The sequence below is a fragment of the Myotis lucifugus genome, unplaced genomic scaffold (assembly GCF_000147115.1).
Source record: "Myotis lucifugus unplaced genomic scaffold, Myoluc2.0 scaffold_41, whole genome shotgun sequence".
NCBI classification, from domain to species: Eukaryota; Metazoa; Chordata; class Mammalia; order Chiroptera; family Vespertilionidae; genus Myotis; species Myotis lucifugus.
The window spans coordinates 5,503,606-5,529,427 of record NW_005871089.1 but is presented as its reverse complement, the minus strand read 5'-3'; the positions used below and the strand labels follow the sequence as shown (position 1 = coordinate 5,529,427).

General features: G+C 42.9%; 1 protein-coding gene and 1 pseudogene across 1 annotated transcript in view; both read right to left on the bottom strand.

The window, feature by feature from the left end:
* ARID3B (AT-rich interaction domain 3B) overlaps positions 1–25,822 on the bottom strand; it is a 65,868-nt gene that overhangs the window by 38,046 nt on the left and 2,000 nt on the right. The window contains 2 exon segments of the mRNA XM_014455018.2: positions 24,060–24,419; positions 24,421–24,674. Of these exon segments, the coding sequence (XP_014310504.1) occupies positions 24,060–24,419; positions 24,421–24,594 (534 nt within the window). The 5' untranslated portion in view covers positions 24,595–24,674.
* LOC102434790 lies at positions 15,693–16,934 on the bottom strand (annotated as a pseudogene).

Below are 25,822 nucleotides of genomic sequence, written 5' to 3'. Positions count from 1 at the left end.
ATATATGTTTGTGAAGAAAAAAAGCTCTGAAAAGGTTTAGACCAAATTGTTAACAACAATGACTCTTGGTGGGTCAGGCTGACTTTTACCTTATACATTTCTACATTTCTAAAATTATTTGAGTCAAAATAATTTCTATAATATATTTTTTTAAAATTAAGCTACTTAAAAATAATACTTAAAAATAAATTTTAATGATAAAAATTGCTTGTGGTCTCTTAGGTGATAAAAAGTTAGACACAAGCCGTAACCGGTTTGGCTCAGTGGATAAGAGCGTCGGCCTGCAGACTGAAGGGTCCCAGGTTCAATTCCGGTCAAGGGCATGTACCTTGGTTGTGGGCACATCCCCAGTAGGGGGTGTGCAGGAGGCAGCTGATTGATGTTTCTCATCGATGTTTCAAACTCTCTATCCCTCTCCCTTCCTCTCTGTAAAAAATCAATAAAATATATTTTAAAAAAAAGTTAGACACAAAAGTAAAAAATATGCCTGTAATAGGCATTTTTTAAAAACACAAATGGAAGTCCTAGCTGGTGTGGGCACATTCCCAGCTAGGGCACATGCCCAGGTTGTGAGCTTGATCTCCAATAGGCAGCTGATCAATGATTCTCTCTCATCATTGATGTTTCTATCTCTCTCCCTCTCCTTTTCTCTGAAATGAATAAAAAATATGTAAAGAAAGGCAGAATGTTGGTAATTGTTGAGAAAGCTGGGTAAAGGACACAGATGATTCATTACCATTCTTCCTTTTTTGCATGCTTGAGATTTCCATAATGAAAAGTTTCAGGGGAGATAGAAGAGGATATAGGGCATATAAATGGTGATGGAAGGAGACTTGAGTGGAGGTGGTAAACACAATATACAGATGATGTATTATAGAATTGTACACCTGAAACCTATACAATTTTATTATCCAACTAGAGGCCTGGTGCACGAAATTCGTACATAGGTAGGGTCCCTAGCAGCTGCCAGCTGGGGGCACCTCCCTTCCCCCAACCACCTGCCACTACTGGCCCCGCCCCCTAGTCGAACTCCTGGTCAAACTCCCAGTAGAACTCCCAGTCGAGGGGACAATTTGCATATTAGACTTTTATTATATAGGATGTCACCCCCAAAAATTTTTTAAAAAACCTTCTTCACCTGTATGTTCCAATGGAGAAGACTCTAGAAAGGCAGGAGAGTTTCAAGGAAGTAGGAGGAAGCTCCCACTTGCCCTTTCCAAAGTGAACCTTCTTTGTCAAGGAACTGATGAGCCCTATTAACCCAAACCATCACAACAAGAACACAAGAAACTCGAAGAAATGACTCTATGGAAAATGCTAACTTGCCTTTCCTTTTGGAGCCATTTCTTGGAGCTGAAAGTAAAGGATTTTAGTGGCATGGGAGCAGAGACAGGAAGATACTCTTTCCTTGAACCACTGTACCTTTAACTGACACATTCTTAGAATTTTTGTGGATTTCCTTGCAGTTTTTAGCAGCTTGGATACAAAGAGTCCCTATTAGCATTCTCATTTTTGGCCAAAAAAAAAAAAAAAAAGTTTCAACAATTCCATAATATAAAGTTTTTTAAAAGTTAAAGATGTTCAAAAAGCTAAAGGAGCCGAAACCAGTTTGGCTCAGTGGATAGAGCGTTGGCCTGCGGACTGAAAGGTCCCAGGTTCGATTCCGGTCAAGGGCATGTAACTGGGTTGCGGACACATCCCCAGTGGGAGATGTGCAGGAGGCAGCTGATCGATGTTTCTAACTCTCTATCCCTCTCCCTTCCTCTCTGTAAGAAATCAATAAAATATATTAAAAAAAAAAAAAACGCTAAAGGAAGGAATAGAAACCATGAGATAAGAACAGGCAGATTTTTGAAAGCCAAAAAAATGTATAAAAATTAGATACAATACTAAGATAAGCAATTTTTTAAAAACTTATAAAATAGAACAGACAGAACTGAAGATAATTAAAAATTGTAAAATAGAATGTGAAAATATCCCAGAATATGGGTGGATGACATCTATACTAATAAAAGGGTAATATGCTAATTAGACTGGGAGACCTTCCAGACAAAGCCATGGTGGCAGGGCCAAGGCAGAAGCAGGTTAGGGGCGATCAGGCCGGCAGGAGTGGCAGTTGGGGGTGAGCAGGCCGGCAAGGGGGGCAGTTGTGGGCAATCAGGCCAGCAGGGGGTAGCAGTTGGGGGCAAGCAGGCCGGGGGGGGGGGCAGTTGGGGAAAGCAGGTCAGAAGGGGGGCAGTTAGGGGCGATCAGATTGGCAGAGGGGGCAGTTGGGGGTGAGCAGGCCCGTGAGATCGGGCCTAAACTGGTAGTCAAACATCCCCTGAGGGATCCCAGATTGGAAAGTGTGCAGGCCGGGCTGAGGCCCCCCCCCCCCCCCTGCACGAATTTCATGCACCGGGCCACTAATCTATAATAATAAAAGTGTAATATGCTAATTAGGCTGAACAACCTTCTGGATGAAGCCAGGGCTGCAAGGGAAGCCTGGGTCCTGGGTGCCAGAGAGAAGCTGGTGCAGGCAGTCAGGGGAAGGAAGGACTACTCTTGCATGAATTTCATGCATTGGGCCTCTAGTAAGGTTATAAAAGAAAAGGTACATAGAAGATTGAATGAGAAGGTTCAAATACTTCTATTATTGTAATGGTTAAAAAAAAAAAGCAGTCATGAAAGAACTACCCAACTCCCCCAACACACACAAACACATATCAGGTTGAAGGAGCAGACCAAGGTCCAAGTGGGATAAATAAAATTAAGTCCAAACCTAAAATACTGTGGTCGGTACAAAAAACAGAGTCAAAAAGAAAATATTTTAAAGCTCCAAGATAGACAAAGATTCACAAAGATGACAATTAGAGTTACAATGAATAGACTTCTCAACAACAAAAATAGTTGCTGGAGATAATGGAATCTTATCATTATAGTGTTAAGAAAACTAATGGTCAAACTAGAATCTAAAGCTACAAATAATTGTACAAAATAAAAGTATAATTTAAGTAAGGGCAAAATAAAGGTATATATTTTAAAAATTCTTTTCAGACATACCAAGACTGAGTTTACTACATACAAATCACTAAAAGAGTTAGTAAAAAAGGAAAAGACAGAGCCAGCCCAAAGGGAAACAGGGGCATATAAGAAGTAATGATGAGAAAAGAAATGGGTAAACTCCTGGGAAGTCTAAATAAATATTGACCATAGGGAAAGCACAGGGACTAATTTGGAGGAGGGGTTAAAACAAATTGAAAGTAAAATACTGGCAGAAAAACTAGAATTCCTAGCATTATTTGAAAGTAGTGTTAAAAAATCAAAAATGCAAGTTAAAATATAAAAGTAACTAACAAATATATCATTAATCCTAATAACTAACCTAATTAAATTAACCTAATAAAAAAGATAGAGATTATAGGTCTTTTAAATGTGATCTCATAAAGACTGGAATGTGAATAGGGTGGTGAAAAGCTGGGGGTAGGTAGGGAGTGGGAGGAGGGGGGTAAAAGGGTGGAAATGGGAGACATCTGTAATACTACCAACAATAAAATATATATGTACATATATATTTAAAAAAAAAAAGACGGAATGTGTAAGAAAAAATGTACATCAGAAGATGAGTTAAATACACTAATCAAAACAAGGCCAGTCTTAAACTGGAGTATTTTGATTCACCTCTCTGAAACTGATCACACAAACAAAACTTATTAAGGATTAGGAAGATTTAAATAATAATAAGCTTGATCCAACAGAAAGATTTACAACCCGTATCTATCAAATAAAGAATATACATTCTTTCCAAGCACATATGGAGAGTTTAAAGAAATTGATCATACAAAGGATATCGTTACAAATTTCAGAAAACTAACATCATACCAGTTATCTAAGCATGTTTAGAGCTTAAGATATTTATACTAATAAAAGGGTAATATGCTAATTAACCGGACATCTTCCGTACGTCCTTCCGGACAAAGCCACGGTGGCAGTGGCTAAGGCAGAGGCGGTTAGGGGCGATCAGGTCGGCAGGGGAAGGCAGTTAGGGGGTGATCAGGCTGGCAGGGGAGCAGTTAGGGAGCGATCAGCCCAGCAGGCAGGTGAGTGGTTAGGAGCCAGTGGTCCCGGATTGTGAGAGGGATGTCCGACTGCCGGGGGGATTGGGCCTAAATTGGCATCCCCCGAGGGGTTCCGGTTTGGAGAGGGTGCAGGCTGGGCTGAGGGATGCCCCCCCCCGTGTGCACAAATTTCATGCACCGGGCCTCTAGTCTATACTAATAAAAGAGTAATATGCTAATTAGACCGGGTCGACTGGACATCTTCCGGTCGTCCGGTCTAGACAAAGCCACGGCGGCAGGGGCCGAGGCAGAGGCAGTTAGGGGCAATCAGGCCGGCAGGGGAGGGCAGGTAGGGGCGATCAGTCTGGCAGGCAGAGGAGTTAGGGGCGATCAGGCAGGCAGAGGCGGTTAGGGGTGATCAGGCAGGCAGGCAGAGTGATTAGGGGCGATCAGGCAGGCAGGCAGGTGAGCGGTTAGGAGCCAGCGGTCCTAGATTGTGAGAGGGATGTCCTACTGCCAGTTTAGTCCTGAGTGCCACTCAGCCAGAAGCCAGGCTCACGGCTGGCGAGCGCAGTGGTGGTGGTGGGAGCCTCTCCCGCCTCCACGGCAGCGCTAAGAAGCAGTGAGTCGAGTGGTAAGGGGCCATGAGCAGGTGGACGGACATGCCCCCAAGGGTCCCGGACTGTGTGCGAGAGAGTGCAGGCCAGGCTTAGGGACCCCCCCCAAACCCAGTGCACAAATCTTGTGCACTGGGCCTCTAGTACATAAATAATTTTTTTAAAAAGATAAACACTGGCCCTACTGGGTAGCTTAACCAGCACATACCTTGGCTGCAGATTCAATCCCTGCCCCCAGTTGGAATGCATGCAGGAGGCAACCAATCAATGTGTCTCACGTTGATATTTCTCTGCCCCACCACCACCTCCACACTCTAAAAAAATACCAATGTAAAAAATATCCTCAGGTGAGGATTAACAAAACAACAACAAAAACACTCTGGAACAACCTATGGGTTAAAGAAGCAATCACAAATAAAATTAAGAAATGTTTAGTACTAATAAATGAAAGCATTACATATCAAATCTTATGGGATAGAGCAAAAGTGTGACCTTAACAAAAATCTACAGCTTCAAATGCATTTATCAAGTAATGAGAATTTCAGATGTGTTAAACATACAACTGAATAGAATTAAAAACAGAATACACACCCAAAGTACTAGTAAAACTTGGGAAACCTAAATAAGAGCAATGGATCTTATCAATGTCAAATCCCAGGTTGTGATAGTTTACTATAATTTTATAAAATGTTACCTTTGGGGAAAACTGGGCAAAGTGTACAGAGATCTCTCTAAATTATTTCTTACAACTACATGTGAATCTACCATTATCTCAATGAAAATTTTAATTAAAAAAAAACAAAAACAAAAAAGAAAGCATGGCCAAAATCCCAAACCCTAACACCACCAAATGCTGGCAAGAATGTGGAAAAACAGGGACTCTCTTTCATTGCTGGTGGGAATGCAAAATGGTACAGACATGTTAGAAGACAGTTTGGCAGTTTCTTACAAAGCTAAACATACAGTGGGGCCTTGACTTACGAGTTTAATTCGTTCCGTGATGGAGCTCGTAACTCAAATTACTCGTATGTCAAATCAAAAAGTGAACGAGGGAGACACATGATGCTGGGCTGATGTTGTGGCATTCACTGTGACGTTCGCTGCGCCAACTAGCGGTGGGGTATCTGAAGCTGGCTCGTAACCCGAATTTTAGCTCGCAACTCAAAGCAAAAAATCGGCCGAGAGACGGCTCGTATCTCGAAAAACTCATTAGTCGGGACACTCGTAAGTCAAGGCCCCACTGTACTCTTACCATGCAATTCAGCAATCGTGCTCCTTGGTATTTACCCAAATGAGATGAAAACTTAATGTTTACACAAAAACCTATATACAAACATTTTATCTCAGATTTGTTTATACTTGCAAATACTTTTAAGCAACCAAGATGTCATTCAGTTGGTAAAATGGAAAAACTGTAGTACCTCCAGACAATAGACTATTATTCAGCCCTTAAAAGAAATGAGCTATCAAGCTATGAAAAGACATGGAGGAATCATAAATGCATATTACTAAGTGAAAGAAGCCAATCTCAGATAGCTACATACTATATAATTCCAAGGCAACACCATGGTTGCCAAGATTAGGTTGCCAAGTGTTGGGAGAGAGTTGAGCAAAAAGTATTTTTAGGCAGTGAAACTCTTAGGTATGAGACTATAATGGTGGAGACATATTAGTATACACTTTTTCAAATGCAAAGAATGTACACCAACAGTGAACCCTAATATAAATTATGGATTTTGGGTGATAATGATGTGTTAATATAGGTTAAACAATTGCAACAAATGTATCACCACTCTGTTGAGGAGATTTGATAATGAGGGTGGCTATGCATATGTTGGGGCAGAGAGTATATGGGAAATCACTGTACACATTCTGCTCAATTTTTTAAAATATATTTTTATTTATTTCAGAGAGAAAGGGGAGAGGGAAAGAGAGAGAGAGATAGAAACATCAATGATGAGAGATAATCATTGATTGGCTGCCTCCTGCACACCCCCTACTGGGGATCGAGCATGCAACCTGGGCATGTGCCCTTGACTGGAATCAAACCCAGGACCCTTGAGTCCACAGGCTGATGCTCTATCCACTGAGCCAAACCAGCTAGGGCCATTCTGCTCAATTTTGTAATGAATCTAAAAATGCTCTAGAAAATAAAATCTGGTTTTTTGAAGAAACAAAATGGTGCCATTCACATGAAAAACAAGACAAATTAAAAGTAGAAGAACCTAATATTTATTCAGCACCTATTATCTGCCATCACTCTGCTGAGTACTGGGATACAATGATAATGATATGGTCCTTGTCCTCTTACAGCTTATCATCTAGTATACGAATGAGATAACAAACAAACCACACAAATATCCTCCTATATAACAAAAGAGGAACATGCAAATTAGCCACCCCTCCGCTACACTCAAGCCACGCCCACAAGCCAATCAGAGTGACTATGCAAATTAACCCGACAAAGATGGCAGTTAATTTGCATACCCAGGTGTCAGGCACCCCAGGAGGCAACAGCAGCTGCAGGCTCCCAGGACCTTTGCTGGTCTGGGAGGCGAGGCCGCCCACGCCTAGCCATGCCCGTGGGCTCCTGGGACCTTGCTGGCGGAGAGCAGAGAGGGAGAGGAGCGGGCGGAGAGCGGGAGGTTTAGAGGACTTGGCAGAGCAGGAGACTGCTGGACATAGAGCAGAGCGAGAGAGAGGGCAGTTTGGAGGGCACGGCTCCCTCTGTCACCCCAGCTTCCTCATCACAGCTGTGGAAACTGACAGCAGGGAGGAGGAAGTCCCACCCCCACAGAATCAGCCACAATCAGCCATTGGTCAGACAGCTCTCAGCGGCCTGACAGCCAGGATGTCAGGACCAGCCTGACAGGTTGAACCGGGCTGAGGTAGGGAGGTGGGAATTGAGAAAAGAAAGAAAGACAGGAGAGCAGGATCGGGAGGACTACAGATCAATCGAGGAACTGCAGTAAGTTTATTAACCACGCAATGCCTTTTATACACAAAACACTGAATAGGAGGTCTGTCAAGAGGAATGTATTCTTTGTTCCTCTTCATCTCTAAGGGAGACATAGAGCAGAAGGACAAATTCTCGGTACAGCAAATCTCAGTAAATAGTTACAGACTTCTTGGTAAGCCATGAAAGGCTATTCTCATTCTACAAAGGTTGCTCTCATTCTACTGATAACCGCCATCCAAACAAGTCTGGGAAAACTGTGTGGGTAAGGGTCCCAGCCTTGCTAGCCCCTTCAGGTGCAAGGACCATGTCAGCTTACACCCGGTCTCCAACATCAGGATTCTCATTCACCTGCATCTCAGACCGTGACAGTAGAGAGGTGGGACTATGTCTAAAGAACAACTGTTGACACAACGTAGCTCTGCGGCCGAAAGATGCCGGCATTACCAACAGAAAATGTCTGCAGAGTAACGTGCGTCTGATCTTGAAAGAAGGCGGCGCCTGCGACAGAATGTATCTGAAGAGCAGCTACTGGAAAAACGTTGGTCTGATGCCAAAAAACACCAGCGTCATCGACAGAAAATGTCTAAAGACCAATGTGCCTTTGAAGTTGAAAGAAGGCGGTGGTGACGACAGAATATGTCTAGAGAACAGTCATCAACAAGTACTACCAATACCAGTAGGAACTGCCTTCTCAGCAAAAATGTAGTACATGAGGATGCAATTCTCAAACATAGTTGTGGTGGAATGACTGTTCGATGTGAATTTTGCCTATCACTAAATTTCTCTGATGAAAAACCATCAGAGATGGGAAATTTACTCAATGTTGTAGCAAAGGGAAAGTCTGTCCAAATGATATACATTTTCCAGATTACCGGCATATTTAAAAAGATTAATGACAAACAAAGATTCTGACAGTAAAAATTTCATGGAAAATATTCGATCCATAAATAGTTCTTTTGCTTTTGCTTCCATGGGTGCAAATATTGCATTGCCATTAGGATATGGGCCATACTGTTTTAGAATACACGGACAAGTTTATCACCGTACTGGAACTTTACATCCTTCAGATGGTGTTTCTCGGAAGTTTGCTCAACTTTGTATTTTGGATACAGCTGAAGCTACAAGTAAAAGATTAGGAATGCCAGAAAACCAGGGCTGCTCAGAAAGACTCATGATCAACATCAACAACCTCATGCATGAAATAAATGAATTAACAAAATTGTACAACATGCTACATGAGATAGAAAAGGAAGCCCAATCTGAAGCAGCAGCAAAAGATATTGCTCCCACAGAGGTTAACAATGGCAATTAAATACGATCGTAACAGTGACCCAGGTAGATATAATTCTCCCCATGTAACCGAGGTTGCTGTCATATTCAGAAACAAAGATGGAGAAGCTCCTTTTGAAAGGGACTTGCTCATTCATTGTAAACCATATCCCAATAATCCAAATGCCACTAAAATGAAACAAATCAATATCCTGTTTTCTACATTAGATGCAATGACATATCCTATTCTTTTTCCACATGGTGAAAAAGGCTGGGGAACAGATATTGCATTAGACTCAGAGACAACAGCGTCATTGACAATAATACTAGACAAAATGTAAGGACACGAGTCACACAAATGCAGTATTATGGATTTCATCTCTCTGTGCAGGACACGTTTAATCCTATTTTAAATGCAGGAAAATTAACTCAACAGTTTATCGTGGATTCGTATCAAAAAATGGAGGCCAATCGGATAAATTCATCAAAGCAAACCAATCTAAGTTGAGAGTTGAAAAATATAGTGGTTTGATGGATTATCTCAAATCTAGATCTGAAAAGGACAATATGCCAATTGGTAAAATAATAATACTCCCATCATCTTCTGAGGGTAGTCCCAGAAATATGCAGCAGCGATATCAGGACGCTATGGCAATTGTAACGAAGTATGGCAAGCCCGATTTATTTATAACCATGACATGCAACCCCAAATGGGCAGATATTACAAACAATATACAACGCTGGCAAAAAGTTGAAAACAGACCTGACTTGGAAGCCAGAGTTTTTAATATTAAGCTGAATGCCCTTTTAAATTATATCTGTAAATTCCATTTATTTGGCAAATAGCTAAAATTCATGTCATTGAATTTCAGAAACGCGGACTGCCTCACGCTCACAAATTATTGATATTAGAGAGTCCAAATTATGTTTTTCTAATTAATTCCCTTTCAATGTGCACGAATTTCGTGCACCGGGCTACTAGTCTATAATAATAAAAGCACAATATGCAAATCAACCGAACGACCCAACAGCAGAATGACCATCTGGACGACCATGCTATGACATGCACTGGCACCAGGCCAGCCAAGGCTGGTGTGATGCGATTGGTCGGGGGGCCCCGCAATCACCCTGCAGAGGGAGGCCCATGCCAGCCAAGCGATTGCACCCCATGCCTGTTGCCCGCAGAGGGAGGTGACCAGTGGCAGGGAAGATGGAGGGTAGCGCCGCACAGATGACAAACAGTGACAGCGGTGGGGGCAGGGCCAGCTGCCAGCAGCCGGGACAAAGAAAGCCCCAATAGGCCCTGATCACTGACCAGGCCTAGGGACCCTACCTGAGGGGTCCCGGATTGTGAGAGGATGTAGGCCAGGCTGAGGGACAACCCCTCCTCCCCCCGTGCATGAATTTCATGCACCAGGCCTCTAGTAAAAGTATAATGTTCAGTCTACCCTAAAGGTAAAGATAGTGCCTCTGAAGAAGTAATTTTTTTAATTTAAAATTATTTTTTATTTTTCAATTACAGTTGACATACATTATTAGTTTCAGGTGTACACTCGAGATTAGACATTATATAACTTACCAAGTGTTCATCCCGATAAATCTAGTAATCCTCTGATACCATACGTAGCTATTAGAATATTATTGACTACTAGAGGCCTGATGCACGAAGATTCGTGCAAGAATGGGCCTTCCATCCCCTGGCTGCCAGCACCGCCTTCGCTCTGGCCGGAGCCACCTTTTTGCCTTCCCATGCTACCCAGAGGCCCAGAAAGGGTGGGGCAGTGCATAACACCTGCATCGTTGCCATGGTGAAGACGCAAGTGTCCCACCCCACCGCTCGGCACCTGCATATGCAAATTAACCCGCCATCTTTGTTGGGTTAATTTGCATACTCAATCCTGATTGGCTGGTGGGCGTCACGAAGGTACTGTCCATTTGCATCTCTCTTTTATTAGTGTAGATATTCGCTTTGCTATGCTTTACATCCCCACGACTCTTCTGTAACTACCAATTTGTATTTCTTTTTTAAAAATATAGTATTGATTTCAATTTCAGAGAGGAAGAGGGAGAGAGAAATGGAAACATCAATGATGAGAATCATTGATTGGCTGCCTCCTGCACGTCCCCCACTGGGGATCAAGCCCGCAACCTGGGAATGTGCCCTTGACCAGAATCGAACCTGGGACCCTTCAGTCCGCAGCCCGATGCTCTATCCACCGAGCCAAACTGGCTAGGGCCAATTTGTATTTCTTAATCCCTTCACCTTTTCACTCATATCCCTAACCCCCTCCCATCTGGCAACCATCAAAATGTTCTCCATCTCTATGAGCCTGCTTCTTTTTTGCTTCTTCAGTTATTTTGCTTTTTTAGATTCATTTGATAGATATGTATTTATTGCCACTTTATTGTTCTTTTTTCTTTTTTTAATCCTCACCAGAGGATGTTTTTACAGATTTTAGGAAGGGGGGGGGGGCGGAGAAACACTGATGTATAAGAGAAACATTGATCAGTTGCTTCCCAAATGCACCCCCACTGGGGATTGAACCTACAACCTAGGTATATGCCCTGACCAGGAATTGAACCGGCAATCCTTTGGTGCATGAGACAACGTTCTCACCAACTAAGCCACACTGGCAAGGGTTTACTGTTCATATTTTTTATCTTTTTTTCCCCTGCTTCTTAAAGAAGACCTTTAAATATTTCATATAATGCTAGTTTGGTAGTGATGAACTCTAGTTTTTTCTTATCTGGGAACCTCTTTATCTGTCCTTCAATTCTAAATAAAAGCTTTGCTGGGTAGAGTAATTTTGGTTTTAGGTCCTTGTTTTTCATCACTTTGAATACTTCTTGCCAATTCCTTCTGACCTTGTAGGTAACCAATTGCTTTTCTTTTGCTGCTTTTAAGATTCTTTGTCTTTTATCTTTTGCACTTTAACTATGATGTATCTTGGTGTGGGTCTCTTTGGGTTCATCTTGTTTGGGACTCTTGGCACTTTCTGGACTTGTATATCTATTTCCTTCACCAGGTTAGGAACTTTTTCTGTCATTATTTTTTCAAATAGGTTTTTAATTTCTTGCTCTCTCTTCTTGCAGCAGTCCTATGATGCAAATGTTGGTATGTTTGAAGTTGTTCCATAGTTCCTTACACCATCATCATTTTTTTGGATTCTATTTTCTTTTTGCTGCTCTGTTTGGTTGTTTTGTTTCCTTATAATCCAAATTGCTGATTTGATTCTCAGCTTTATCGACTCTACTCGATTCCCTGTAAATTATTCTTCATTTCTGTTAGTGTATCCTTTGTTTCTGACTGGTTTTTATGATTTCCATGTCCTTTTTTATGCTACTGAAGTTCTAAGTTCAAGTACTCTTCCTTTAAATTCATTGAACATCCTTATAACCAGTGTTTAGAACTCTGAATGTGGCAGATTGCTGGTCTCCACTTTGTCTGGTTCTTTTCTTGAAGTTTTGTTCTGTTCTTTCATTTGGGACGTGTTTCTTTCTATGTATTAGGTAGAGCTGCTACATTCCTTGGACTTGGCCTAATGTAGTAGGTGTCCTGTAGGATCCAATGGCACAGCCATCTCGAGGCCCATCTGCTGCAAGGACTGTCTGTGACCACTGATATTGGAAGATCAACTGTGCGGGGCCCACCCCACAGAGTAGGACTTACTTCAGAGGGGCTGTGGTACCCCCTTAGTCCACCCCTCAGTGTGTCACAGTAAAGGTGGTCAAGTAGTGTTTCAACATGGTCTGAAGCTGTCCACTGGGTGCACTGGCTGGCTCTGGGATCCCCCAGGAGTTGCAGTCAAGGTTACCCACTGCAACTTGGCTTGAGCAGGGCCACCAGGCTTGAGCTACAAAGTGATCTATAGATGGCTGCCACTTGTGCTGGGCTTGGAGGTGCCCAGGAGAGGCCAAGCTGCAAACTATGGCTGGCTGCTGCTAGTGCTGGGCCTGGGACACCTACTTTGTGAGAGGTACAGGGCACAGTGTAGCTAGATGCTACTTGTTTGAGAGATTTTAGGAAAGTGTGAAGTGCAAGCCAAGATGGGTAACGCATATGGAAAAGGCAGTGGAAACAACCTGGGTGGGCCCACAAATTTGGTAGGGCAGGGTCTCAGGGATTCACCAGGGTAAACAGTGAAAGCCAGGTTGAGGAGACTCAGATATGGTGCCCGCCTACCACCTCTGTGGGGGAAGGACTCATCAAAGAAACAATGGCCTCTGCCACTACTTTTGTCTGGGAGAGAGCTGCCTCCCCCAGCTCTCATCCTGATGCCAAACACTTCAGTTTCTACCCATATGTCCCTGGTGCCTTTTGAGCTGCTATCCCAGCACTGGAGTTCAGAAAGAGTGAGTCAGAGTAAGTCCATGTGCAGGCCCTTTAAGAGGAACATTTGCCCTAGCTGGTGTGGCTCAGTTGGTTGAAGTATCGTCCTATACACCAAAAGGTGGCAAGTTCAATCCCCAGTTGGAGCAAGTATGGAAAGCAACCAATCAATGTTTCTCTCCCTTCCTCTCTCTAAAACCAATTAAAAAAAAATTAAAAGGACTGTCTGGGACTCCAGCAGCCCTCTGTCTCACTTAGCTTTAATTCCCACTGGCTTTTACAGCCAGAAGTTATGGGGACTTCTCTTCCCAGCACTGGAACCCTGGGCTTGGGGCCTGGTGTGGGGCTGGGACCCCTTGCTCCTCAGGGGGTACCCCTTTAGCCAAGATATACCTCCCGATTTTTATCCACCACACATGGGTGTGAAACCAGCCCATTTCTTGCATTTCCACCCCTCCTACCAGTCTCGATGTGGCTTCTTCTTTAAATCCCTTGTTGTAGGACTCCTATTCAGCTAGATTTCACGCAGTTCTGAATGATGGTTGTTCTATAGTTTATTTGTAATTTGACATGGTTGTGGGAGGATACCAGTACCACATGTACATATCTGGCCATCTTGACAGGAAGTGAGGAAGTGATGTTAAAGTGAGAACTAAGTCTGGGTAAGAGGCTGGAGGAGTGCTCTAGGCAGAAGGAGTAGCATATACAAAGGCAAGGGTAGTTGGAGCACAGTGATAGGTTAGGACATTGGCAAAAATAAGGCTGGAGAAGCAGGCAGGGATCAGATTATGCAGATTTGGGGCCTTTAGAATTAGAAGGGAGAGGGAAGTCAAGCTAGTTGATATCTATAGCAGTAGGTAGATAGCTTGGATTAGGTAGGTGACAGTGGGGACAAAAGAAGTGGGAGGATTTTAGATATTTACTGTAGATGGAACAATTGATAAGACTTTGTGATGGATTGAACATCTCCAGATGGAATAACAGAGTAAGAGGTATGAAAGGCAGTAAATGCTAAGGTTTCTGATTGAATAACCAACTCAATAGAAATGTATTTGCAGAGAAGAAAAATAAAGGAGGAAATAATTGTGGGGGAGTAAGTTGGAAACCAAGTGTTCAATTTTATATGTGTTAAACTTGAGATGCCAATAAAACATCTAAGTGGAATGTCAAGAAAATAGGTGGGACCTGGCCGGTGGGGCTCAGTGGTTGATCAATGACCTATGAACCAGTAGGTCAAAGTTTGATTCCTGGTCAGGGCACATGCCCAGGTTGCAGGCTCAATCCCCAGTAGAGGACGTGCAGGAGGCAGCTGATCAATGATTCTCTCTCATCACTGATGTTTCTCTCTCCTCCCTTCCTCTCTGAAATCTATAAAAATATTTTTAATAAATAAATACATAAAAAAGGTGGGAATATATCCATTGGAACATGGGCTCAAACAATGTGTACAGGAATCAAAGGCTTGCAGAGTAGTATTTAAAGCCATGAAAGTGAAAGAAATTGCCCAGAGGGAACATAAAGAGAAGGGAGTTTGAGACTGAGCCCTGGAAAACTTGGAGTTCTAGGTCAGATGAAAAAGAAAGAGATAAGGAAAATAAGCTAATAGTGGGACTCTAGAAAGCAAAAGGAAATGTTTTAAGGAGAGGGGTCAACTGTATCTGATAATGCTGAGAGATCAAATGAAGTGAGGGCAGGCTGGGCTTACCAACATGGTGGTCACTGGGCAGCCTTATGAAGAGTAACTTCAGGGACATGGAAGAGAGAGTCCAGACTGAAGAATGTTGAGGAGTGAGTAGGAGGTGACAAAGTGCAAGCAATTCCTCTGAAAAGCTTTGTTGTTGGGAATGAGTAGACAGGACTATAGAACAAGCTGAAAGGAAAAGATTTTTAAGTGACCTCTCATTTCCTTATAACAATCAAATCAGGCAGATTTATTAAGGAGCTGTTGTTTTTTTAAATTTGGGAAATAGCAGAACATTTGTGAATGTGGAAAAGGCTTCAGAAGAGAGTCAGTCCAAAGAGTCAGGGAAATGGAAGTTCACTAGTACAGCAAGTCCCTAAAAATTAAGAAAGCATGAGATTTGGGACATGGGTGCAAGAATTAGGACCCAAATCACTGATTTTGTATTTATAAGACTTTAATAAAAAAAATAAAGTTTACCTCTACCTAAAGAAGAAATATGCACACATCCCTATTTTAATATTGAAGAAGCAGTTACAAAAGTGCAATGGATTCAGCTCACACAATCCCAAAATGTATCAGAAAATTCTAGAATACTAGAATTTGGTCACAGCTCTAGAAAAAAAAAAGTTGTTTTAGAGTAGTGTCTAGGATTTATGGAGCATCTAACCTACAAAGGTAATAAAGACTGAAAAGTTACAGCTTCAAAAAGTATTCAGATGCTAATGACAATTCAACCTAACTTTTGTATGATAAAGTTAATTTTAAAAAGTTCTTTCACACTCATATTCTTTTTTTTTTTCCCAGATCAAATGGTAGATTTATTGGCTGTCTGTCTCCGTTACATGAGGTGAGAACATACAGAACTTTCGAAGCCTTGTTTCTGTTTTGGCTTCCCTCTGTGTGGAGCCCAGGTACAGGCACAGGCTGGCAGTACACAACACAAGCAACTGCCACTGGTTCACTTTACACAATGATTCATTCCGCAGGCTTAGGGCACTTTCTGTTTTCCCTTTCATAGCATCTTCCTCTTTTCAAACTCCTTGTAGATGGTGTTTCCCAGCTGTGCAGGCAACATGCTGACCACAACCCCTGCGCTCTGAAGGGCAGAGATCTTCTCCTTTGAGCCACCTTTTCTTCCAGCAATAATGGCGCCTGTGTGACCCATTCTCCTGCCAGGAGGAGCCGTTAAGCCAGCAATGAAGGACATCACAGGCTTGGCTTTGGGGCCTGAATTATGTTGCTTCAAAAATTCTGCAGCGTTTTCTTCTGCATTACCACCAATTTCACCAATCAGGATGATGCCTTCTGTGGCTGGGTCATTCAGAAAGACTTCCAAGCAGTCGATAAAATCTGTTCCATTAAAAGGATCACCTCCAATGCCAATGCACAAAGACTGCCCCAGTCCAACTTGTGTTGTTTGGTGAACCGCTTCATAAGTCAGGGTGCCAGATCTGGACAAAATACCAATTCTCCCTTTCTTGTGAATATGGCCAGGCATGATACCAATTTTACATTCTCCAGGATTGATGACTCCGGGGCAGTTTGGCCCAGTCAGCCTTGTTTTTCCCTGGCGCAGTATTTTGTGTTTGACCCGTACCATGTCCTGCTGTGGGATACCTTCAGTAATGCACACGACCAAGGGCATTTCGCCTCCACAGCTTCATCAATGGCAGCAACAAAAGGAGGAGGGACATAAATGACAGAAACTGTCGCTCCTGTCTGTGCTTTGGCCTCCTTTACAGTATTAAAGACCGGTAAGCCCAGGTGCGCCTTGCCTCCTTTCCCTGGAGTGGTTCCTCCGACGAGTTTGGTGCCATACGTTTGGTGCCATACTCCAATGCCTGCTGGCTGTGAAAGGTGCCCTGCTTACCAGTGAAACCCTGACAAATAACCTTTGTATTTTTATCAACGTAGAGATGTTTCCGGGAAGCTACATAGGCACAATGCCGAATTCCATTCTGTTGCAAGAAGAAGGACGCGACAGGAGGAGGGCGGCGGCGAGCCCACTGCTACCGGAGGCCATGGTAGCAGCGGCAGTGGCGGCAGCGGCGGCGGCGGTGGCGCAGCTGCAGTCACCACCAATGACCCACACTCATATTCTTTTGTTTTGTTAATCCTCACCAGAGGATATTTTTGCATTGATATTTTAGAGAGTGGAAGGGAGGGGGGGAGAGAGAGAGAGAGAGAGAGAGAGAGAAAGAGTAACATCGATGTGAAAGAGACACATCAATTGGTTGCCTCCCACACTCATCCCAACCAGGGCTGGGGAATCAAGCCTGCAACCAAGGTACGTGCCCTTGACCCACAACCCTTCAGTCCACAGCCGACGTCTATCCACTGAGCCAAACTGGCTAGGGCCACACTCATATTCTTCTTCCACCTTTGAAATATCTTTATTTTTTAAACATAGGATCTAGAGCAGTGGTTCTCAACCTTCCTAGTGCCGCGACCCTTTAATACAGTTCCTCATGTTGTGGTGACCCCCAACCATAAAATTATTTTCGTTGCTACTTCATAACTGTAATTTTGCTACTGTTATGAATCGTAATGTAAATATCTGATATGCAGGATGTATTTTCATTGTTACAAATTGAACATAATTAAAGCATAGTGATTAATCACAAAAACAATATGTAATTATATGTGTTTTCCGATGGTCTTAGGCAACTCCTATGAAAGGGTCGTTTGACCCCCAAAGGCAGTGATGGCGAACCTATGACACGCGTGTCAGAGGTGACACGCGAACTCATTTTTTTGGTTGATTTTTCTTTGTTAAATGGTATTTAAATATATAAAATAAATATCAAAAATATAAATCTTTGTTTTACTATGGTTGCAAATATCAAAAAATTTCTATATGTGACACGGCACCAGAGTGAAGTTAGGGTTTTTCAAAATGCTGACACGCCGAGCTCAAAAGGTTCGCCATCACTGCCCAAAGGGGTCGCGACCCACAGGTTGAAAACCGCTGATCTAGAGCTTAATGAAAAAATATATCAAAATGTCTGATTCCAGATAATTTTGAACTCTTGGGGAAAAAGTCTAATGGATCCAATACAGAAGAAATTTTAGGAAGATCTGAAATGACTGAGAGGGTGCAGATAAATGGCCAACAAGCTTGGGTATTAGCAAATATAAAGAGACATTATCATTTGTGTTTATAGGAAGATGGCTTTTAGTTGCTTGCTATACCTTGGGAGGAAGGGAGTTAATAAAATAAATCAAAACAAATAACACCGCATCTGTGTAATATCTTTAAAATCATTCCCTGATGATGGTGGGAGAGGTTTACCATCCTCTGGGACATTTTGGACCAGATAATTCTTTGTTGTGGGAGACTGTCCTGTGTATTGTAGGCTGTTTAATACTATCCCTGGTCTCTAGCCACCATTGGCCAGTGGCACATGCCCTAATCCCAACCTCATCCCAGTCATGATAACCAAACATGTTCCTGACATTGCCAAACAACCCCTGGAATTAGGAAGAGGTGGAGAATCACCTCCAATTGAAAACCACTGACCTAGATGGATTCACTGTGATTCTAGATGCGAAGACAGGCAAGATAATCCTACAAAGAAAGTGGGGAAAGCTTTGACCTTACTTTTTTTAAAAAAATATATTTTATTGATTTTTTACAGAGAGGAGGGGAGAGGGATAGAGAGTTAGAAACATCGATGAGAGAGAAACATCGATCAGCTGCCTCTTGCACGCCCCCTACTGGGGATGTGCCCGCAACCAAGGTACATGCCCTTGACCGGAATCGAACCTGGGACCCTTGAGTCTGCAGGCCAACACTCTATTCACTGAGCCAAACCGGTTAGGGCTTAACCTTACTTTTTTCCAGGCAATAGTTGGCACAATCTTTACAAAAAGCATCTTATGTTCCAAAGACATGCAGTATGCTCCAAGAAAAGCAGGCTGAACCCAAGAGAACACACCTTACTACTTAGAGGGACTCTTTGTAACAGGTTCTCGAGACCAAGCAGTCAGTCATCCTTTTTTTCCCCTACTCAGTAACTGAAGTGACTGCCAAAAGCATGCAGAAAATCAGACCCCACACTCTGGCTCCCACATGCCTATCAAGCCATCACTCATGTTTCTATTCTATGGGAGGGATTCTATGCTCCCTTTGGAAACCAGGCTCCACTAATGGGCTTAAGACAAACAAAGCCTGTACTACCCTCTTTTCAGGAGGACAGAAAACCAACCCTAAGAAGGCCAGGAATAGCCCCCAGTCAGTTGTATGCTGACAGGGCTCTTCTGATCTCCCTTGAGAGAAGAGCCACTCGGCTCTTTGTCTCTTGACTTGTTTTACAATTATTTACTCTGCCCACTGAAATCTGATTGGCTTTAGCACCCTGGGCTCAGTGGCATTATTCACCTTGCCATCACTCTAGTGTCAGAGAATCCTACACTCTTTCTAAGGATCCAGGCTTGAGAAGCAATATTTTCTAAAAGTCTTTTCAAAGAGAATTCATTAAATTATTTTGACTTCACATGTTCTAAAAAAGAGATTTCATTGATGTTTCTCTCTCTCCCTTCCTCTCTCTTTCTAAAATCAATAAAAACATATTAAAAAATAAAAAATTAAAAAAATAAAGGATCTGTAGCATAACCCAGAGTGAGCAGCTGGGCTTCAGCTGACTCAAGAAAGAGTGAAACTGTTGCAACCCAAAACCCAACCCCTTTTGAGGTTCCCACACTGCCTCTGCTAGACCATGATGAGGTCCTTGAGGGAGAAGCATGCCTTGGTCCATGGAGCACAGGCCTGGCCCAGAGAAGCCTCTCTAAAAGTTTGTTTTGTCAAAGAACAAAATGAACACTGCAGCACATTAACAATAAGATCATTTGTGTCAATCTTTGTAATAATCACTGGAACAAGAGATCCTTTATTTCTGTTCTCTACTAAGTAACTGCTTAAGAAACAAAAAACTTTGAACACTTAAAAAAAAAAAAGTCTCATGGATCCTAATGGTTTCTATAGGCTCTCCCAATATTATCTTTTTAGCCCCTCTTTCAAAGCACAACTTATAAAAGGTTTTTAATCCCCACATTGTTTACTGCTTCAAAAGCAGGATCAGAAAAAGGAGGGCACAGACCAACTTGATTTTGTAAAATTAAATTCAGAAGGAAAAAAAGGTACACGTCTAAGGTATTTAAGTCACTGTTACCCAATTCCTAATCTCCAGATCCAGGGGGAAGGTAAATTCAGGGGGTTAGAAAAGGCCTCGGCTAAGCTGGCATTTATAAAGCATTTTGGCAGTGCTCTGCCAGGCAGTCTATAATTAGTGAGTATGCATCAGAGGCTTAAAATGAACTCAGAGTTTCAGAAGCCAACAGCCAGTCCCCCCAAGCACTGAGCTGTGTAGCCATGGGGCTACTGCTGTCTAGAAAACAGCGCTGGGTGCCTGCCACTGAGTGCACGTGTGCATGCACACGCCAGTTCTGAAGAATCTTTTTTTCAAAGCTCTAATGGCTTGACCTCAACACCTGCCGCACTTCCTGAAGACAGACAGGCTTGGGAGTTCCACTTGTTCCTCGCACGCGGCTGCACTTTCTAAGAACAACTGCACACACGCGAAGGCTGGCCAGCTGCCAAGGCAGGGGCAGCCCAGACGCTCTGGCCTGAACTTTCCCAGTGCTGTCAGGGCGGGATCCCACTATAAGCTGACTCATCGGTCAGCATGGAACCCTGCCAACCACCCAGCAGTGTGGGGGCTGCTGGCAACTCACAGATGTTTTGCTAAACCAGAGCAATCAGCTGGGAGGCAGGTCTGGGCTGGCGGCCAGGTTGCTGCTGTCGTGGAAGCTGGGCTTTTCTGATCCTTGTCCTATCTCTGTCACTTCCTCCCTGGAGATCTGAGGGAAAACCTTGGTGTGTCTCAGCATCTTCCCTCAGAGCAGGTCTGTACAGAATCAGCAGAGGTGGCACTGATATCATTAAAGAGCACCTGGAACCCAGGCTGGTTGCTCAGTATTTAGAGCGTTGGCCTGCTGACAAAAGGGTTTGATTCCCAGTTAACGACACGTACCTCAGTTGCAGGCTCGATCGCTGGCCCCGGTAGGTGCCAATGGGAGGCAACCAATCAATGAGTCTCTCTCACATTGATGTTTCTATTCCCTGCTTCCACTCTCTAAAAACAATTAATGGGGGAAATAGAGGATTAAAAAGAAAAAAAAGAGCCCCTGGAGCACTACTACCAACCGAATGCTAGCTCAGTTAATCCTCACGACATACTCCTGTCCTCCTATTCCCACAGCAGGCCTGATAGAAGTCCTTCGAATGAAAGAACTTTCAGTTACAGACTCTCCCCAGCAGCCCATTCTAGGCTCCCTACAGACTGTATCAGAATAATACATGAAAATTCAAAGTCTGTAAAGCATTACAGTGTGCTGTCATAAGTCAGGAAAGAGAAGAGAGAAAGGCCAGAAACCTTTTATTTTATTAATATTTTTTGCTAGCCCTAGCTGGTTTGGCTCAGTGGATAGAGCATCAGCCTGTGGACTGAAGGGTCCCAGGTTCGATTCTGGTCAAGGACACATGCCTAGGTTGTGGCTTGATCCCCAGCAGGGGACGTGCAGGAGGCAGCCAGTCAATGATTCTCTCTCATCATTGATGTTTCTATCTCTCTCTCCCTCTCCCTTCCTCTCTGAAATCAATAAAGATATACTTAAAATATATATATATATTTTTGCTATCTCTCTCATTTTACATTTCTTTTCAATTAACAAAGAAGGTGCCATCTTTCACGGGTGAGACCTGTCAGGATGTGCTAATGTCCCCTGGTACACTCTGCACTCTCTTCTGCTTGTGTTCAGTCACTCTTTCACAATGTGGCACTTCTTTACCAATGAGTTCAGCATTGGATCACACAAGAGAAAAGGTATGTCAACTGGAGAATGAAAACATTATGAAGCCATAAAATGCCTTTACTCACCTTCTAAATTTTTTTTTCTTCTGTTGGCAAGTAAATTCACAAAATATTTAAATATCTGTTAGCAAGTAAGTTTGATAACTTCTGTAAATTTTTCATAAGGGTGTTATGATTGCCATTTCACAATCAGTGACTACAATAAAATTTCCCTTTTAAGCCACTAAAAAATTTAAAAATCTGTGAGAAGACACAGGCTCAGAGAGATGAAGAGTCCTAGTCAGCCCTAGCCAGTTTGGCTCAGTGGATAGAGTGTCAGCCTGCAGACTGAAGGGTCCCAGGTTCGATTCCGGCCAAGGCACATGCCTGGGTTTCGGGCTCAATCCCCAGTGGGGGGTGTACAGGAGGCAGCCAATCAATGATTCTCCCATCATTGATGTTTCTATCTCTCTCTCCCTCTTCCTTCCTCTCTGAAATCAATAAAGAAATATATTTAAATTAAAAAAAAAAGAGTCCTAGCCAGTGTGGCTCCAAGGTGGAGTGTCGACCTATGAACCAGGAGGTCATGGTTCAATTCCCAGTCAGGGCACATGCTTGGGTTGCGGGTTCAATGCAGGAGGCAACCAATCAATGATTCTCTCTCATTATTGATGTTTCTATCTATCTCTTCCTCTCCTTTTCTCTCTGAAATCAATAAAAATGTATATTTTTTTAAAATCACAGGGTAGCCCTAACCGGTTTGGCTCAGTGGATAGATCGTCGGCCTGCAGCCTGAAGGGTCCCAGGTTCGATTCCGGTCAAGGACATGTACCTTGGTTGCAGGCACATCCCCAGAGAAATCAATGTTTCTCTCTCATTGATGTTTCTAACTCTCTATCCCTCTCCCTTCCTCTCTGTAAAAAATCAATAAAATATATTTTTAAAAAATTACAGGGTAATAAATGGAAGAGATGGGAGTTGAACCCCACTTTGTTGGCTCTGGAAATCTGCCAACACCGCTATTATAAACTCAGATGAACTGCACAGGTTCCTTTATACAAAGAGGCTGATTTTTCAGGTTCCAAAGAACTTTCCTTATGTGACTTCTAGTTGCCCGTGAAAATGCACAGCTTTTCAAAACTGATTCCTAAACAGCACCATTGGACCACATGAAGAGTATGTGCTTATGGGGAATATGCAGATATTACTAGCTTTACCATGAGCTCCCTGCCTAAGCACCAATAAGTCACTTTACCTGGAACAACTTAACTTTGCTCCCATTCTTTGTGAGAGGAAAAATTGCTTTGAAGGTCAGAAAGAAAAGAGGAATTAGAATCAAAGGCTGGATTGAGAACAGATTCCATAGGCTCCACCTCCAGATATAATTAATTAGGACCCTGTAATCTAACTATATGTATTATAAAATACATTTTTATTGATATCAGAGAGGAAAAGAGAGGGAGAGAGAGATAGAAACATCAATGATGAGAGAATCATTGACTGGCTGTCTCCTGCACACCCCACATTGGGGTTGAGCCCACAACCCGGGCGTGTGCCCTTGACCAGAATTGAACCCTGGAACCTTGAGTCTGCAGGTCAACGCTCTATCTACTGAGCTAAACCGGCTAGGGCTATATTTTTTTTAAAGCTCCCTAGATGATACTAATGCTCAGCTATGTTTAAAAATCACAAGCTAGCCTTGGCTAAAATGGAAATTTTGAGGTCTGCCCTTTCCTGTGAAATGAAATCTTGTCTACAAGGCTCTTTGTTAGAAAACATAAACAATGCAAGTTCTTCTTATCAGCTACATTTAGCGGCAAAACAACAAAACTGTCCTTAAAAAGCATGATCCCCTCCCCCCCAAAAAAACACAAAAACACACACACAAAAGAGCATGATCCTGGGTTAGCCTGGAGCTAAGAAACTGTCTTAGGCAAGATTGTTCTTTTACATTATTACTAGAAAAACTGTAATTAGAGTTATGCATCTCATTTTTAGATATCCCTCTTAACTGTTGCAACCATATCCTTCCTTAAAAAGAGAGAGAGAGAGAGAGAGAGAGAGATTCTATTGACATTCTTTTACTTCAAACTTGGAACAATCTATATGAGCAGTACCTTACACATTTCTTTGCTTTAATCAAGAAAACAAGTATGACGAAAACATTTAAAGTCAGATGATGCCTAGGCTGCTGGTCACTGAAGTAGGGTGAGAAGGCATAGACTGGCACAGACCCTGTCCTTGACAGTCCAGTACCCCTCCCTGGCTAGCCTTTAGGAAGAACAAATGACCCCCACAACAGAAAGACTGACCTGCTTGAGATGCTCATCCTGATTCCAGCCTGGCTGCCCCGCTGTGGAGACTGAAGGTGGGGCCTTGGCAACATCTTTGGTATGGTCTTCTTGAGCTTGCTGTCCATGTGGTGGGAGCCCTGGTGCTGGAAGGAGACCAGATTTGGGTGCCACTCTGGGGTCTTGGCGAACAACTTTCTGCCCATGAAAATATTTTGAAGCAGCCTGGGCCTCTTTCTCAGCCTCTACAATGTCATCATCCCCATCCTCATCTTCCAAGCCTCCCTCCTCTTCCTTAGGCTCTGAGTTTGCGTTGCTCCGTTCAAAAACTCGGGTCATTGCTGTGGCTGGAGAACTCTGGCTAAAGGGACCCAGGGAAAGGGCTGCCAGAAGGCCGCCCAGGTGTGGCAGAAAGGAGAGTCTGTGTGACCAGCTTCTGGGCAAACAAGAACTGGGCTTCTCTTATCTGCTGTCCCTGCTTCTCTCTGGCATCCATTCCCAGAGGAGCTAGGTTTGGTGGCTGCTGCTGCGGTGGCTGCTGCTGCAGCGGTTCCATCAGGGCCTCAAGTGCTTCACCCACCGATTGGCATGGCTCTGAACCCTGGGCACAGCCCAGCAGGCACACTGGTTCTAAACCTTAAGTGATTAATAGAAACCACAAAGAAGGAGAAAAAAGGGGAAAAAAAACAACTATGTAAAACAGATATAAAAGGCTTTCTTTTCTCCAGTAAAGGGTATGAGTTCTGAACACTAAACATATGCTCTTAAATCTGAATTTTAAGATGAGTGAGTGGTGGGAGTTTCAGGGGTGGGTGGGTAAGTAGGGAAAGGTGTGAAGAAGAGGAACAGAATTTAAGAGGGGAATATGGGATGAATCTCAGTAGTGATGTACTGCAGGTTTAAAAAGAAGTAAATCCAGACAAAATCAAGTCTATAAACAGCTGTGTTCTGATCTCTCTCCTTCAGCATTACAAAACATTAATCTGTTTATTACTGGAAAGGCAACTGGTTCACACTGTACAAAGGGTCTCAGATTCATTTGATCCCCAGTCCTGATTGGGGTGTGTACAGAAGGCAACCAATCTATGAGTTTCTCTCACATCAATGTTTCTTTCTTTCTCTATCTCTCCCTCCCCCCTTCCCTCTCTCCTGTCCCACTCTCTCTAAAAATCAATGGAAAAAATATCCTCGGGTGAGGATTATCAACAACAACAAAAAGGTTGTGTGTATGAAAACCATAATAATAAAGGAAAAGAAGGGCTTGCTTACAAAAGAGAAAATACTGCTTATGTTCTCAAGCCCATTAGAGAAGGAAATTATCATCCAAGCTAGACACAGAGCTATCAGGCAGACAGAATGATTTTTTTCCATAGAAAAGAAAAATTAGCAAACTGCTCTTGAATCTAAACTTTTCAAATTTTCCAGATCAAACTGCCAGCCTGCTGTACAAGTGGGCTAGGCCATGCCAACTGGACATTATAGCCTCAAAAAGTATCCAACTTCAACAACAAAAGAATGTATGCCCCCCCAAGGAGGCAAGAACAAATGGGAGAATTCCTCTGGAGGTTTTAAAGTTAATCAATTTAAAACAAATATCAATATTATATAAAGAAGTTAATGGTTCTTTTTTATAAACAGCCAAGTAAATGCTTCACATCCCCTTTCTTTCTGATTCACTTCTACTATATTCTGTGACGAATACAAAAAGAAAAGGCTTTTAGGTCAAAAGTATTCTGGGGACTGGTTCATCAGCCTTCTTACCAATCAGTCTCCAAATACACACC